The sequence below is a fragment of the Phytophthora ramorum genome, assembly GCF_020800215.1.
Source record: "Phytophthora ramorum isolate Pr-102 chromosome Unknown Phyram_PR-102_s0001, whole genome shotgun sequence".
NCBI classification, from domain to species: domain Eukaryota; phylum Oomycota; class Peronosporomycetes; order Peronosporales; family Peronosporaceae; genus Phytophthora; species Phytophthora ramorum.
Window position 1 is genome coordinate 4,229,193 of NW_027150647.1, and position 16,847 is coordinate 4,246,039.

At 52.4% G+C, this 16,847-nt stretch overlaps 4 protein-coding genes across 4 annotated transcripts; 1 reads left to right on the top strand and 3 right to left on the bottom strand.

Moving 5' to 3' along the window:
• Positions 1-9,679: 9,679 nt before the first annotated feature.
• On the top strand, positions 9,680-10,791 carry KRP23_1052 (TATA-box-binding protein; the record flags this gene model as incomplete). Its single annotated transcript, XM_067880773.1, has 6 exons — positions 9,680-9,852; positions 9,906-9,993; positions 10,062-10,130; positions 10,195-10,266; positions 10,342-10,461; positions 10,537-10,791. 6 exons carry the CDS (start codon positions 9,680-9,682, stop codon positions 10,789-10,791), a joined length of 777 nt encoding a protein of 258 aa, XP_067751620.1.
• Positions 10,792-10,970: 179 nt separating this feature from the next.
• KRP23_1053 (putative ATP-dependent RNA helicase ddx52) lies at positions 10,971-13,413 on the bottom strand (the record flags this gene model as incomplete). Its single annotated transcript, XM_067880784.1, has 4 exons — positions 10,971-11,396; positions 11,481-12,555; positions 12,634-13,183; positions 13,317-13,413. 4 exons carry the CDS (start codon positions 13,411-13,413, stop codon positions 10,971-10,973), a joined length of 2,148 nt encoding a protein of 715 aa, XP_067751621.1.
• A 192-nt stretch (positions 13,414-13,605) lies between these two features.
• On the bottom strand, positions 13,606-14,870 carry KRP23_1054 (Beta-1,4-galactosyltransferase 1; the record flags this gene model as incomplete). The annotated part of the gene is made up of 4 exons (XM_067880796.1): positions 13,606-13,978; positions 14,047-14,282; positions 14,359-14,500; positions 14,569-14,870. 4 exons carry the CDS (start codon positions 14,868-14,870, stop codon positions 13,606-13,608), a joined length of 1,053 nt encoding a protein of 350 aa, XP_067751622.1.
• A 344-nt stretch (positions 14,871-15,214) lies between these two features.
• Positions 15,215-16,780, bottom strand: KRP23_1055 (uncharacterized protein; the record flags this gene model as incomplete). The annotated part of the gene is made up of 3 exons (XM_067880807.1): positions 15,215-16,306; positions 16,383-16,631; positions 16,700-16,780. 3 exons carry the CDS (start codon positions 16,778-16,780, stop codon positions 15,215-15,217), a joined length of 1,422 nt encoding a protein of 473 aa, XP_067751623.1.
• Between the last annotated feature and the right edge of the window lie 67 nt (positions 16,781-16,847).

The window sequence follows — 16,847 nt, forward strand, 5'->3', positions numbered from 1 at the left end:
CGGGAAGAAGCCAAACTCGATGATCCGAGCAACCGGCGTCCGAGTGTCAATGCTAAGACACCTTCCGGAAATGTTCACCACTTTGATGGCCACAGCCCATGATCTAGCAGCATAGATGATCTGGGTTACCCATCGGTCTCCCCGACCAGCCCATACTACATCACGTTGTGGATTGCTCTGTCCGTAATGTATCCGGACGATAGCATGTTCACCTGGACGCAGGAAAAGCTCTTCACGCGGTCTCACCGGAAGGTCCAAACCTCTGTGATAATGATCCGCACCACGTCCTGATAGCAACACAGTTTCTTCATCTGGAAGTTGCACCAATCCTTCTCGTGCGCACAGTCGCACTCCAGCGGAATACATGAAATTCATTCCAAGCAACACGTCGACACCTTCACCAATGTTCGCGACCCAAAGTTCCAAGACATACACAATTCTCGGACCCAAAGTGATTTTCACTTCAGCACTCGCGGTGATGATGGTCGGAATGCCACCCAGTCCAGATACCCGGAGCTGTTTGCAGAAGCTTAACTTGAGTTTGAGTCTACGCGCAAGATCCAAACTCACCATGCTTACTGACGCTCCAGAATCCAAAAGGATGTCTGTCCGACAATTGTTCACCGCTCCGTGAACCATCGCAATCCGTTTCGTGTCATCCGAACAGTGATCTTCCCACCAGCCATATCGTTCGCCTGGTCCCAGTCGGAATTCAACAGGTACATCCGGATCTTGTATTTCCGGCCGTACACCTTCCGACAGAACTCGTTCAGGACGAAGTTCATCTGAAAGAGGGTCACCACTTTCCGGAGTCACTGTCATGCATTGATGTTTATCCTGTTTTTGGCGTCTCAACTCCGGACCAACATACACTAGAAGACACATATCGGGGGGTTTCTTCAGCCCGTCGCGTTCTGGATCCCCATATAGCGGGCTTACTAGTTTAACGGCTGTTCCCCTGGATCCACTTTCCCTTCCAGAAGTTGCTTCCGGATAGGAGACGGCAGATCTTTCAGTGCTCCTTGACGTGCAAGATTCTTGATCGCTTGAAAAGCCTTCCATTCTTCACACTTGCCTTCGTGAAACTGGTTACAAATCGCACACGGACGAGTCCTGCAGAGGTGTGTCGGATGTCCCATCCGACGGCATCGATCACATTCAATGTCCGACCAACAATTCTCCGTCAGATGTCCAAACTCTTTGCACTTGTCACAGAACTTGGACGCGTTCGGACTTCCAAAACGTTGCTGCCGGCGATCCGAACGGAAATCAGAAGTCGGTGGCCGCCATCCAGGATTCTCCATCGCGCGAAATACTGCTTCGGAAAGGTCATCCATGCTCGAACCGGACACGTTCGTGGCATCCGCAGTTGGAGTAGGCAGCACACTAGGAACATGTTCTCGACTTGGCACTTCTTCCACATCTTCCAAAAAATGGACTTGTCTGCCGTGTTCGCCATCCCGGTTATCGTCATCGTGAAGGACATAGGCCCTTCCAGAACGTTTCGGTCTGAATCGATCACGAGGGACATTGTCCGCTCGGAAGTCTCTCTTCGGAGGTGGAGTATCATAGTCGTCGTCTTGATTCATTTCTTCATGCTGTTTCAGGACATACTCCAGGTCCTTCAGACGACGCAGACGTTGTCCTTGCAAAGTCGTTCGGAGGCGAGAGTCCAGAAGCTTTTTCGTAAACACTTTCAGATGACGCTCACGTTGCTTACTCGATGCGTCGAACTCGATCCCCGCTTTGTCGGCCACCTTGTTCAGGCGGTAGTAAAATTCCAGCGGAGTTTCTGCCTTCTTTTGGATCATCGTGTAATAACGTTCTGAATCCGAGGTCTTGGCCTTGCAATACATATCTCGGAACTCCTTCAGGAACTTCTTCCATTTCCGGCGCACGTTGGGATTCAAGTTCGAACGCCAGTTCCGAACGGCAGCAGGTAACTTCAGCTTCATCTCATAGATCTTGACCTTATCCGACCAACCGCCTTGAACAGCAAAACTCTGGAATCGTTCCAACCACCGGATACGGGTAGCTAGTGACGCTTTCTCATTGAAGTCTTCCAACGTGCTGGCGTTCACATACGGTCTGAACGTGAACAGAGATCCGCCTGGACCTGGTGTCGTATGGACATTCGGAACGACATCTTCGAAAGAGCTGCTATTTGAACTGTCCGAGTCCGAGTCACTCTTACTGGAGTCAGAACTTGGGTCAGAATCCGAAGGATCACTTGACTTTCCAGATGACTTCTTCGTCCTCTTTCCTTTTCCAGATGTCGAACTTTTCTTGGATGAACCAGATTTTTCGGACATGTGCCGTTTGACGGACTTTCCAGGTGCAGTTGACTTGGTTCCAGAGGACGACTCGGCCCTTCCAGTTGCAGACGCTCTACTTCCAGACATGGGTTCCGCTTTCACGTTCACAACAGGCTCAGAAATCTTCACGGCTTTTCCCATCGGGTTCTTCGAAACTCTGTCACCAGCAAATGCCTGCAACGTAGCTTGCAACTGTGCCGCGAAGATCTCGTCAGAGCTTCTCACATCCGGCTTTTGATGTATCGTGTCAGCGGCAGTTCCGGAAGCACTATTGCGATCTGAATGGGCGGCTGTACGACCGGCATCCGGGCGTACCATCGGAGCCGAACCAACTTCTCGAGCCGAAGCACTTCCAGAAGGCTGCTGGGCAGATGCCGTTCGGAGTTCCCGCACTTGGCCTGCTAGAAACTTCTGCAGGTTCTTCGCAGTTTCTCGCTCTTGCTCCCGGTCAACCCGTAGAGCTTGGAGTTCCTGCTGGAGCGTGGCAACCATGGCTGCAGTCCTCTGTGCTTCATCCGTCTGATATGCTTCCGCTTGAGTCTGATATTGCGTAAACCGTGCTTCCGCACGTTCGCGTTCCAGACGTACTGCTTCCAAATGTACCGCATCAGGATCATCTTCGGCGTCGTGACTTCGACGAACTTCCACCGGAGGTTGAACCGGTTCCTGTTTCGGAATGACGTCCCTGAACTTCTGTTCGACAATGTGATCCAACTTGGCTTCCAGACCGGCAGACATCTTCTCGTAGAGAGACCCCTGCTGAAGTTCCATTCGCGCCATCGCTTCCTGAACTTGGTTCATTGTGTTAAGCGCGACTTGTGTAGATCCGGAGGTTACCGACTGACGTGATCTTCCGGAATGACTCGAACGAGAGGATCTTTCCGAGGGTGACCGACGTTTGGATCGTGTCGAATGTCTGCTGTTGGAACGTCCACGCCGACGACGGGCATCTGCATCAGAGTCTTCTGACGACGACTCGTCTCGGTATCGGGAGGTCCTTCGAGAGGAAACCTTGGACTTCTGCCTTCGAGAACCCTTTGCTTTGTCTTTTGACATGACGATGTCTTCCTGAATCACTGGTACTGGGTTCCGTGGAATCACTTCGTGAGTGACATACATACCTACACCAGTCTCCGCCGCAACGGCTCCTCCCAGACTCTGAGCTGTCATTGCCCGTGGTTCAAACACTGAGAACGGCATATGTACTCCTGCACCTTGGCCAACACTCCATCCAGAAGATCCAGACGAACTATCTCTGGAAGTCCGTGAACTGGATGTAGCACTAGCCATCGACTCGCTTGACCCTCCGGAAGTTTCAAACATACTCGGCGTAGAATCTGAGCCAATTCGTTCGGATACATTCTGGGCAGAGGACAAACTGCTTCTAGAGGACAATACTTCCAGGTTCTGGACAACCGAAGATGGCACCGACTGGAGCGATGACGGCGACGGGATCGATGAAGGAGGCGGTCGGGCAGCCACACGTTGAACACGTTTAGACGCAGCTTCTTCGTCCGCAACCCCTCGTGGACTTCGCACCTTCCGGAAACCGGCAGCTTTCAAATGCCACACATACTCCGATCCCAACAGATTGATCTCGTGATCCGTCGCGACTACTATTCCAGGCGGAAAATGAGCGGCAACTTCAAGACGCAGTCGATCAGCATCTCCAGGGGCAGCTTGACTCAGCACTTTTAGAAACTCTTGAGCCTGATTCACCACCTGTCTCCACTCAATCAACTCCACCACAAGTAGTTGCAGCATTTCGCCTACCACTCGTCGGACAAGATCCGGATGCACTTTGTAGACTCGCGTCCGGAACCATCCAGGCACCAAATTGACAAACTCGAAACCAGCCTCGAAAAGGATGGTCTGCAAGACAGCAACGCAATCCCGGGGTGTGAACATTCCAGGAGGAATCAGAGCGGCGGTCAGATCTCGGGCCATTCCAAACGTGCGACGTCGCAACTGCATCTCCGCAATCCAGGCGTCCGCTTGAGTCGGCATCGACATCCGTCGTCTCAGGTAATCCGAAGTAGTCAGACTAGCAACCATAAACGATTCGGAATCCAAACGCACTTGCGGCCAATCATACTTGACATCCGGAGGAACATTCTTTTCAGAAACATCACGTTCCCAACGTCGAACTTGATCTGCCACATACGCTTTTGCCTGGGCCTCCGTCATTTGAACGTCGGCCGTCCCAGTCTCCACTTCTTGAACCTCAGGATGGTAATCCTTCTGCATAGCGGTTGGAGGGGGCTGCATCAACACGACATCTGGAAGCTCCATCTGCAATGGGACATTCGGTCGCACAGGCAAAGACATCTCCACATCTTCTAGCACAGCATCTTCTTGAACGGTCGATAGTGGCCGCTCATCTTTGATCGTTTGCGCTCGTTCGGATGTCTTGATGTCATCCAGAATTTCAACTTCTTCTTCCGGCTGAAGAGAGTCCGAAACTCGATCTTCTGCCGGGGGCTCAACCTTCACGACGTCTCCCTCAGACGCCTCATCAGACTCTTGCGAGCTGGAATCATTTTCGTCATCTGAACCGGATTCCGATCCAGACCACTCGGAGTCTTCTTCCCCATCCGAAAACACCTCCACATCACCGTCCTGATTCGCTTGGTGCGCCTCCTGAACGGCGGATCCAGAAGTGTCTTCTTCTTGGGCCGTCGACTCCTTCGCTTCTTGGGTAGCCTTGCGCTTCGCAGCGTTCACCTTCCGAGCATTCCTGACGACCTCATCCAAAGTCGCCTGCTCCTCCGGAGGCAGCCCTTGTACTCGACGTGATGACCGGGACGCATCGCCGCGTTCGGATCCCTCACGTCCACCTTCGCATGTGCTTTCACTTCCAGCCATAATAACCACGGTTAGAAGATTAGTTAGCACCCAGTCCCCTAGAACTCAATCAATAATATAAGAACAACTCGGTGAAATCACTAGACGTCCAAATCCGGGCACGCGCACCAGCTGAGGCGAGGCGGGTGAACGCCTTTATCGTCCAGGGTGTATAGCGCACGCGCGCCAGAAGACTCGGCCGATCAGGAAGCTTAAACTTCGCCTTTCGGAAAGCCCAATGGGGTCAGACTACCTCCAAAAGTACGGGACCTCCGGAAGTAGCTTGGCGTGTGACCTTGTGTAATCCCTATAGGTGTCGTTTGTCTTCGGAAGACCGGACTCCACCTGATGAGTTGTTCCTACACAATCAAAATGAATACAAGAATACAGAGTGCGTACGTTCACTTCTCGACGCAATTAGTACAGCTGGGGTTAGACCACTAGCAAAGCCTTCCCAGATGACCAAATAATACAGAGAGTTATACACAATATACAGCTGCTACTTATTCTTTTGGACCCTTGAGCAGTGGGTCCGTACACCAGTCTACTTGTGTTTCACCTGGAAGACTGGTCACTTCCAGATGCACCCTTGTTGCGCACCACTTCCAGTAAGGAGGATTTATAACTCCTTCCAGAAGATAACTTTCAGATATATCCAAAAGGAAAACCACTTCCGGATCACTCAATATACAGTCCTATCACACAGCAGTCTATTCGATCAAATTCCGGGGGGTGACTACTAACAACCTCCTGAAACGGCAATTACTATGAAATGGGGGGTCTAGAGGACACACTCCCAACTGAAATATGAAATAGGACAGATCACGTACGAATGCGCGTCACTCGGTCACCGCCTAATTTGGTCTTGAGCCTTTCGGAGAGTTCCACGGCGGTCTTCGCGATCACGACGCGTCCAAACGCAGGCTGGGTGAACCCGGGTCCCCGGAAATACACGGCGGCTTGTCCGGCGTTATCCCAGCGTGCTTCCAGGCCAACTGATAAGGGCCCTGGAAAACACTTGCGCCCTTGGTGGCAAAACGAACTCTCTGTTATTTTTAGTCTCTGCTAGAAGTCTTCTGTAAAGGTCTCTGCTGGAAGTCTTCCACATGCACATTTGTCTTGGTTTCACTATAGGGTTCCTTTGGCGTAATCAGCATCCGGGAGGCTGACACATCCTGGTCGCAAGCCGGCTCTTCGTGCATAACATATCCGGCTGGTCGTCTTGGTCGGTCGCTAATATCTTGGGCTTTGTATACTGGAAAATCGGAAAGGTCTTGGTGGGTATAAATCAGGGGCGTCTGGTCAGCCTCCGCACCCACAACGTCTGGGTCATCTGCGAGTCACATCAGGAAGGAACTTTCGGAAGGCACACGTGACTTCCGGAAGTAACTCGACATTGGGAGGACTTCTGGAAGTCACTTGGTCTCAGTATGCTGTGGGAACTTGTACCAGTTCTCCGTTCGTCCTCGTTCTTCCCTGTCGCGCGCACTTCTGGACCAATCATCACCGCGAGTGCTTCCATGGGAAATGGGAAACGACGCTCGGACATTTTACGTCCAGTCGCCACGTGTCAAACCCGTCATTAACATTAGAGGAATGCAGGCGTTTGTCATTTGAGGAGAGACGACGGTACTTAAACGAAAACCCTGACATTAGCGCCAGGTACTTTAATAGACGACTCCAGTCTTATTTCGACAATGGTCGAGAAAAGTCACTCGGGGAAATAATAGACCATTTTTGGCGTGTAGAATTTTAGCAACGCGGATCTCCGCATATCCACTGTTTGTTGTGGATTAAAGATGCTCCTGATGTTGTGAAGTTATCAGAAACGGAAGAAGGACGTGCTGAACTTGCTGCATACGTTGATAAGAGTATTCCTGTGCTTTCAAAGCTCTCACTGACCTCGAGGTATGACCATGCGCAACGTGCAGCACTCACCGTGCAGGTGAAATAGATATTCTTGCAATGAGACCTCCTGAAGTGGAAACGGATGAATGGCATATGCTATGACAGTGCACAAAGTGCAAGGACTAACATGCTGCTACGTTGTATTTCATTCTAACTCGATCCCAAACGTTGCTTTCGCGTACGTTGCTTTGTCAACAATTAGGAATCGGAACTCAATTGTCATAACACACCGTCTAACACTTGAAAAGTTGATATCGTCGCCTGACAAAATTGCTACTTTTGCGGACGAGAATGCGTGTGTTTTGAGTGCAGTTGCGAAAACGACGGACGCCGCTATTACGATAGTTCGTGATATGAAAGAGGTAGCATTAGCCCACAGCAAATGTATTTCGCCGCGATGAAGCGTGTGGATCTTTGCATACGATGGTAGCATGCCATTTGTACCCACGCAGCTCCAACCAGACCTAGCACTCGAATTAAAAAGAGTATCACCGATGGATTCACGCAAACCGTTGTGGGGCGTCGATCCAGCTACGAGTAAACCGCTTAGGGCCGCGGAGACATCGCCAAGCTGCCGGCGGATATTGGAGTCTCGTGTCTTGCACCCAGGCACTCTCGGCCAAACGGTGAGTAAGAGCTCGAGGAAACCAGGTACGCCATGATGCACAATACTAAGTCATACGTGTTGCTCATAACTAATGCACTTACTAATCATACTGCATTTGCTTTTGTAGACGACAGATTGCAGAGCGACACACGCATCGCTAGACTTACGATCGGAATATGATACCATTGAACCCTGTGGTATCAACCGCGTACATATATGGATTCGTTAGTCATCGTGACTAAACTGTAACCACTGAAACAAATACGCACATGAAAAGAGCTGTTGACTCACGACATCGTGCCGAACTGCTTCTTCAGCATGTCGGCGCACATTCGCATGAAGGCATCGTCTTCCACTATCCGTTGAAGGATGTGCTCACGCTCTTCGTCGGTGACTCGGTGGCACATTCTGCATCTCGACTCATGAACTTCGTGGTAGTAATTGGAGCTCTCAGCTATTACTCCCACGTACGTCTCCGTTGGCAATGTTGGCTGGACACGTGGCTGAGGTGTAGCTTCACGTCGTGCCGTAGCGCTGACACTAAGCTGCTGAGTAGAATCGTCAACGCGATTCTTCTGGAGCATCTGCGACGTTCGTAGAGCTTCGTAGTCTTGCATCGGCTCAGTGAGTACTGTAGGAACAGCAACGACAGGAGTTTCCACTTGCCGAATCGCTGCACGCTGGCATGATGGGCGAAGAGCAACAGGGACCAACATGTAGTATGTTTGATGTGCGCTCTCGAACAGCGCCACTTCTCGAACAGGGGGTTGATCTTGCACCGGGATGTTGTTAGCTCGGTCTGTGACCTCGGCAGCTTGCGTCTCAGAAGTGCACGGCGAGGATGAATTCTGTTCCTGAGGCAGTACTTGGGCTGTAGTCCGAGTACGACCACGTGTCTTCGTTGTGGTGTTGTGGCGGGTTTTGCTGGACGCTCGACGAGCTAGAAAAACTTGGGGATGCTGCTGCGGTGAATTTGCCAACAGTACATCTTTATCTTGGGTTGTCTTGGTGACCCGACCAATTCTAGATCCCGAAGTGGCCTTAGACGCATGGAGGTATTCCGTCCAGCTTCAGCCTTCGTCCTTAAAGTTATTTTTCTCTTCGTCTTTTCATTCTCGGTCGTCACGGAGCTCACCTCGCTCTGTGGTGCCTTGCTGTTGCACTCGCTGAAAGGTGCAACGTCCAGTGCGGCGTCTTCAACCGAGCGAGCTCGGCGACCTTAGGTCACCTTCTTTTTTGCGAAGACCCGCTTGTAACGCGCGCGCGCCAGCGTGTTCTGTCGTATACGATGCTTCTCACACAGCGTATACCTCTCGCCATTGGGCTTGAAAGATCTCTCCAGTCTGCAGCCACCGACGTACATGCATTCCAAAGAGTTCGGCTGACGCGCGTGCCACTTATTATCATGTTCGCGCTCTTCCTCCTCTTCCTCCTCTTCGTGCGCTGTGCCAACTCTGCCACGTGTCACGATGAGTGGAGTCTCGGCGCAGTCCGACGAGCCCAAGAAATCTTGGATCGAGTCGAAGGCGGGTCCTGTAGCACGCAGGCGCGTCAACGCGAGCGCGAACGCGCGCAACACAGCGTAAGCAAAGCAGTAGGAGCTTGGCACCAGCCACCTAGCGCGCCAGCATCTCACACATAGCGGCGTACCTCCCTCCATCTCTCCCTGGCGGATTTGAAGCGGGTGCGTGACTGGGATAAAAGAGAATTTCGAAAGGTCGTCAATATCGCGTTAAGGGGGGGGGGGGGGGGGGGGGGGGCGGTGCTGAAAACTACAATATTGCATACTTCTATCAGCAACGCCCCCTAGCAACCGGAGCGTACCTACGTGAGGATGCTGGGAACTGGTGTCGTTTTTTATTCTGTTTAATTTATAATGTTTATAACATTACAGTTTTTTTCAACAATCACATTTCTAAATATAACAATAGAAAATCAACATGTAGTTGAAATTTATGTTTCAGACTCGACTCTCTACCAACGAACTTAACTCAACAAGCTACGGATGGCGATAGGGAAGGCGCCGGCTGCGACGACGCGCAGCAGCACTCGCGCCGTCAAGGAGCGCCAACTGGCACTCGTGGAGGACCCGGGCCGTGGCTTGCAGAGCGTAGGCGCGCGCGAGCTGCAGGTGGATGACGACTGGGAGGAGCGTTTGAACCTGGACGTGAAGATCATGTGCGTGCGACGGAATTGCACGAGTTTTTGCCTATTGCTGACGCATTCTGCAGGAACGTGGTGGGCACAGTGGACCTCAAGACGCCGTTGGACCTCAAGACCATCGCGCTGCACGCGCGCAACGCTGAGTACAACCCCAAGGTGTGTAAGCTGGTGGTTTTCTAGCGGGTATTGTTCGGTTAACTAACATGTTAGCCGTTATACTGCAGCGCTTCTCGGCGGTGATCATGCGGCTACGAGACCCCAAGACGACGGCGCTGATCTTCGGCTCTGGAAAGGTGCGGCAACTGGTTGTGTGATGAGGTTCTGGGAGGTTCTGAGGTTGTGTTGACATTGTTCCAGATTGTCATTACGGGTGGTACCAGTGAGGACAGCTGCCGGTTAGCGGCGCGCAAGTTCACGCGCGTAATACAGGTCAGTGGGGTGGAAGAGTGCTGTAACGGTGAAAATTGCCTAATGTTGGAGCTAACGTGTGCTTTGGCTGCTTAGAAACTCAACTTTCCGGCCAAGTTTACCGAGTTCAAGGTGCGCAATGTCATGGGCACGTGCGATATCCGCTTCCCGATTCGGTTGGAAGGACTGCTGAACGACCACGCGCGCTTCTCTAGTGTACGTCGTGCTGCTTCCAGTTGCGTGCTGTTGGTGCAGGCATGGAATTCTCACTGACTGTTGTTGCTGATACAGTACGAGCCGGAGCTGTTCCCGGGACTCATTTACAAACTTGTCGAGCCTAAACTGACGCTGCTGATTTTCGTGTCTGGCAAGATCGTGCTTTGCGGTGCAAGAGACTCGAACCACCTTCACCAGGCTATCGACAAGATGTATCCAGTGCTATTGCAGTACCGCAAGATGACGGCACCACCGTCACTGATGACAGGGAAACATGGTTATGAGGATAGTGAGGACCTTGACCGTCTGGAGACAGGGGCTAACGTCTAAGACCAAAGAAGCTGTACGAGCGTGCATTGCTATATGTATCTATCCTATCCTAACCAACTCAAATCAACAAAAAGCACAACAGCAAAGTAGAATATGCATTATGCCGTGTAGTCTGAGCTCGTGAATAGCCCCAACGATGGCCATCACTTAAGTGTTTCTACCGTGAGTAAGTGTCGAATTCACTCACTCTTGGGGCTCTTCTTGAGCTTTTTCCGCTTTTTCTTGTCGTCGCTTGCCTTCGATGAAGTCACCTGCTTCTTCTCATCGCCCGCAGGTTGCGATTCGGACTGATTGGTGGATTCATCATCCTTCTTGTGTTTCCCTTGCTTCATCTGCTTCAGTCGGTTCGCCTTGTGCAGGTCATATCCGGAGACCGTGTTAATGCGGTGCCGCATAGGCGGTGCCTTTAGAAGCTCCTTCTTCTTTGATGCACTAGTCTTCTTAAGCGAGAGCATCCAGGCAGGGACTTCGCAACCTGAGATTTTCATGACGTTCGCAATTGTACGCAAGTAGACCATATCATCCTCCGTGAAGAATGTGACAGCCTTGCCCTTGCGTCCATTTCGGCCCGTACGACCGATGCGGTGAATGTAGCTAACAGCGCTCTGTCAAAGCGAACAAAAGCAAACACACAACCATTAGACCCCATGTCTGGATAATCAAGCGCGTACCAGATAACTCCTTCCCACCTGAGGGAAATCGTAATTGATCACCATGTTGACGGCCTTGAAGTCCATACCACGGCTCATCAAGTCTGTACAGATAAGCACCCAGACTTCTCCGGTGCGGAAACGGCGAATCACGTCGTCGCGCTGTTCCTTGGTTCGATCGGCGTGGACTGCACCGATGTTGACTCCATCATACAGCAACTCGTGGTACAATTCGTTGGCACGCTCCTTGTTTTGCACGAAAAGCAGCGCGGGGAGCTGAAGGCCGTCGTGTAGCAGTTGCTTCATGGCAACAAGCTTTCCTTCCTCCTTGCCCACAAACACGAGTTTCTGGTCGATCGTGCTAGCGCCTGCATTTTTCGTTCCCACAGCCACCTTGACAGGGTCACGCAGCACACTTTGAGCTAACTCCTCGACTCCCTCCAACATCGTAGCGCTAAACATGGCACGCTGAACTTTAGCGTGAGTGCACGCAGCAAAAATCTCATCAACCTGCTCTACGAAGCCCAGCTCCAGCAGTCTATCAGCCTCATCTAGGCACACAATCTCCACGGTCGAAAGATCGACCTTCGCTTCTTGGATCAGATGCACAAGTCGCAGAGGTGTCGCAATCAAGACATCATGGTTCACAGCCAGCTTGCTTTTGGTCTGGGAGGCGATGGTAGCAGCAGTAGCCTTAGACAGCAATGTGATGTGTAGCTTCTTGCCCACCGCAAGGCGCGTAAACTCAGCACGAATCTGCACCGCCAAGTCGCGAGTAGGTGCCAACACAATCGAGCGGATACCACTGCTAGATCCGCTACCGGCTGCCAAGTTTCCAAGAATTGGGATGGCGAAGGCTGCAGTTTTACCGGAACCAGTAGGTGCAGTCGCCAGTACATCACGCCTAAGCAACAAACTCGGGATCGCCTGCATCTGCACCGACGTAGGCTCCTTGTACTCCGAGCGTTCAATGTTCTGCAGCAGCACGCGCTTCATCTGCTGCGCACTCGAACTCGAGTCCAAGCGCATATCCGCAAACGAAGTAATAGGCGCAGGCACACTCACACCACTCACGCGAATACCAAGCTGACGTCGAAGCAGCAGCACCCCTTCCCTGTAGCAAAAAAGTAATGCGAAATCATACGTGAGAATCATGCCGAGACGGTCCTAAGCCACGCAGCAGTCCACGTACTGCTCAACAGTAACAGTGTTCTTCTTGGCGGCCTTCTTCGCTTCTTTCTTCGCCTTCTTCTTAGCATCGCCAAACATCTTTTCCGCGTCCACATCCTCATCATTCGACTTGAACAGACTCACAGCTTCTTCCTCATCCTCATCGTCTTCACTTTCACTAGTCTCCGCGGCTTCCTCATCCGATGGCTGCGACACAGCCTCGCTTCCCATCGACTCTGTACGGGAGCGACGACGGGCACGCTTTTCCTTGCGCTTGACAGCCTTGGTCTTGAGAGGAGCCAATAACTGCGACGCTTGCAGGCGAGCCTCGTCCTCCAGACGCTGCTCTTCCAGTGCGCCTTCGCTCAGCTTGCGCTTGCGTCGAGGCTTGCTGCCTTTGACCTTGCGGGGCTTGCTGGTCGTATCGTTACCCGCCCACTCCGGCACCATGTCGACGCTGATCTTGCGCGGCTTGGGCGCCTTCTCCTTGGGTTTCTGTGCGGCATCGAATCCGAAAAAGTCCAGCTCGTCCACCGTCGCAGTTTTCTGCGTGTCCTTGCTAGCTCTTTTGGCTGAATTTCATTGTGGCATGCACAAAACAATTGAAAGTGTGTGGTTAGAAAGCTGTTGGCGAGCTGGAAGGTGTAGTGCTACAGCCGCAGAGCGAGCTAGAGAGTGCAAATTCCATGAAGAGAAAGAGCGTACAGTTGCTAATGTTCTTGAACTGCTTCTTGTCCTTCTGGAACTTGACGCCGCCGAACTTTGCGCCCTGCGTGAGCGCTCCGAAGAAGGTGCTGGACATCGTCAGTCTTGGTCTTTGCGTCCAGCCAAAATGACCAACAAAACGAGCACAAGTTTTGGACCAATCAAAAACCGTTGATCCGTATTAACTGCTATAAGCACAGCATATTATGGGCCACTACTTCATGCGGCAACCTGCTTTGCTATCGATGCGTCCTCGCCAGCGAGGTCTCTGCATCAATGTTGTTCTAGGTCACAACTTTTGATTTGTTTCTTCACCGTTTGTGACAGCTTCAGCGGTTTCGTTATCTTCGTTTGCAGTCTTTGGGACGGTGAGGACCAAGAATGAGGCTGGGAGCTGGTCGGGGGTTGTGGGCTGCTCCAAGGAAGATCTCGAGTCGGACCAGTGGCCGTTTGGGCCAAGTTTGACGGTGACTTTGGTGCAGTGCTTGTTGATCGCTTCGGCGTCAACGTACTCGTAACGAAGGCTCTTCAGTCCGTTCTTCTTCCACGTGCGGTGGTGCTCCTTCAGCAACTCGTGCTTCACGGTGCACTTCCACTTGCTTCTGCGTAGCACCGTCAGCTTCTCCTTCAAAGTGAGCTCCTCTAGGTCACGAATGGTGCCACTGCAATGGATACGAACACAACAGTAAAGTCAGAGAGCACGACCAACTCGAACCAACTAACAACTAACCTGGGCGGTGTTTGGATGGCGAGTTTCTTGCGCACCACCCGACTGTAGAGCTCATTGTCCTCTCCGCCCCAGCCCCAAAAGTTGTTCGGGAATCCGTTGACCTTGATGAACTGCTGCCGCGTGAACGCCACGATGCCACCGAAATAGTTGGAGCTGTCGTTGTAGCGCTCCCACACTCGTGCAACGTGCATTGGTCCAAGAAGAGGCACCGTCGCGTAGAACTCGCCCAGATCGTCCTGTGCAATGAACAACAAAGCACTCAAATCAGCTTCCAATTCGCACATGTTCACCCTTGCAGCACCTTCCACATACTCCAGGCAGCAGGTCCACGTCGTGGAAAATGTAGACGTCGTAGTCGCTGCGTGCCAAGTCGAAGCCTGCATTCAGCAGTTTGCCTCGATTGAACTTGCGCCCGTCCGGCGACTGCTCCAGGATGAAGATATGGAACGAGGCACTAGCCACCGCAAGCAACCACCGTCAGAAAAAGTCAACACCACGTTCCCACTGCAAGAAGTGGCATACCTCTTCGGTGCACAATGTCGCTGCAGGAACTCCGTCATGTACGGCACGAACTCGTCTAAGTGCGCTCGCCGCTTCTGCGCTGGGTGGTTGTCGCGGAATGGCACCAGCACCGCCACCCGCGTCGTGTCCTGCATTGCGGCGGCGCTGCTTTTGTCTGGCGCTGGTGGCGTCTCCGTCTTTTCCAGTGCTCCAGCAAGTCTGGTGGAGCTGTCATCGCTTTCTGCGAGAAAGGCGTCGCTCGAGCGTCGCTGCCTCTTGCGGTTGTCGCCGGGGGCGTTGGCAAGTGGCCGCTTCGTCGCCATCCACACTCAAGAAAAAAACTGGTAGATGTCTTCACGAAGGAGGACAGAGCTTAAACCATCCAGTGGTTGGATACGCATACGCGCAATCCCGTCCTTGTCGAGGGAGATGCTAACCTTCTCTCGGCTCAACGAACACAAGAGCAGATTTGCAATCGCAATGTGTATTAGTGCTTGGCTTGGTCGCCACCTCCAAAACCACCTTGGACACGACATCTTGTTTTTTATAAGGACGTCCTGCCGTCGCTATTCTTCACCTCTATCAATATATACCCTCTCTGAATACATATCATAAGTGTATCCAAGTGCAATGAAAAAAAAAGCACGTCCCAAAGTAAAGCTGCTGGCTACGCAACTTGCTCGAGAAATGCTGCCGGGGGAAGGCCTACGATCTGCACGAACTGCGATACGGAGACACTGTGCTTTATCATGCACTTGCCCACGCGCCGTCGATAGCTGGAGTCGGTCTGGCCCATTCGTCTCAGTACATCGGCGACACCAAGCTGGGTTTCGGCGGGCACCTCGCTTTCGTTGAGGAGCTTGACGAGATTGTCCAGCATGCCCAGGGTCTGAACCACGCGGTCTGCAGTTCCAAACACGTCTTTCTTCTGCAGTGCAGCTAACGCCATTAGTGCGGCAGGCGTATCCTCGTCATTGAAGCTATTCACGCTCTTGTTCAGAGCCGACACGGACTTGATGCCCATAACATCAACCAACAGGTCTGGTGCGTGGAGAAGTCTTTGGGTGAACGGAACTACGCCACGAGGCAGATCACAAGCCGAGTTGATGGTAATGCTGGCATTCTGTCGCACAGATGCGCTCGTGTGAGCCAAGCACTGTACCAACGGCTCGATACCGAATTCAATCACGCGTGGTTTGGCGTCCTCGGATGTTGACAACGCCATCACCGCTGCAGTGAGGCATCGAGTGAGCTCATCTCGCTTTTCAGCCGGCTCACAACGCACTTGTCCTAGAAGGACCTTCGAGAGCGCTTTGAGGCACAACTCCACGGCGTTGAGCTGAATGGCTTCTCGCTTGGCTTGGTCGTATGCAGCCACATTCGTGATCACCATCGCCGAGTGCAATAGCGTATCAGCTCGGCACAGCCGCGGTTTTTTAAGCAGCGACAGCACCGGCGCTACAATGGTGAATTGTGCGCAGGTACGAGCACCCTCGTAGACCCGTGTGAGTTTGGCCAGCACCTCCACGAGCAACTCGACAATTTGTGGTGGGAGCTTCGACAGCGGCTGGCTAGATAGCATCTTTGCTAAAGTGGCGACGGCCTCAATTTTGTTGGCGAGCAGGAGACACCCTTCGTTAGAAACCGTCAAGTTGATGAAAATGCGGCATCCAGCAGCGACAACCGCTTCTTCGTCATCGCTTAGCAATCGAGTCGCCGTGGTCAGCACAACTTCGTCGCTCAAGTCGTTTGGCGCGTCCTGCTCGTGTGGCAACAGCTCAGTGACTACTCCATGTGTGGTTTTGCCACGAATGAAAAATGCAACGCAAGCTTACCATTTCGAACAGTACCAGTGATGCAACCACCAGCGCAGCGTCCGCGCGAACCTCAGGAGAGATCGACTGCGTTAGGTCTGCACACGTGAACATGAGCTCCCGCATCACAGCCGTGTACTTGAAGTTTGGACTGCTAAGCAGCTCGCGCAAGTCATAAAGTGCTCGGCAGCGGTCTTCGTCGGGGAGATCTTCCGTCGCCAGCAACTCGGCATATTTCGGAATTGCTCTAGCGCCGAACGCACGCGTCACCTGAGTACATGAGCGACTGAGCCAACACATGTCTCTCGAAGAGCATTTTACTATCTCCGACTACCCACCTCCTTCGGGTTGAAGGACTCCTCAAAAGGTTGGTCCGCGTACGGGTGGCGGTCTCGAAGCTGGTCGCTGACTCGGTGCATAGCGGGCTAGGAGGAAGGTAAAACGAGCTCAAATGCAACCCTGCGACTTTGGTTCCGACAGGGCACC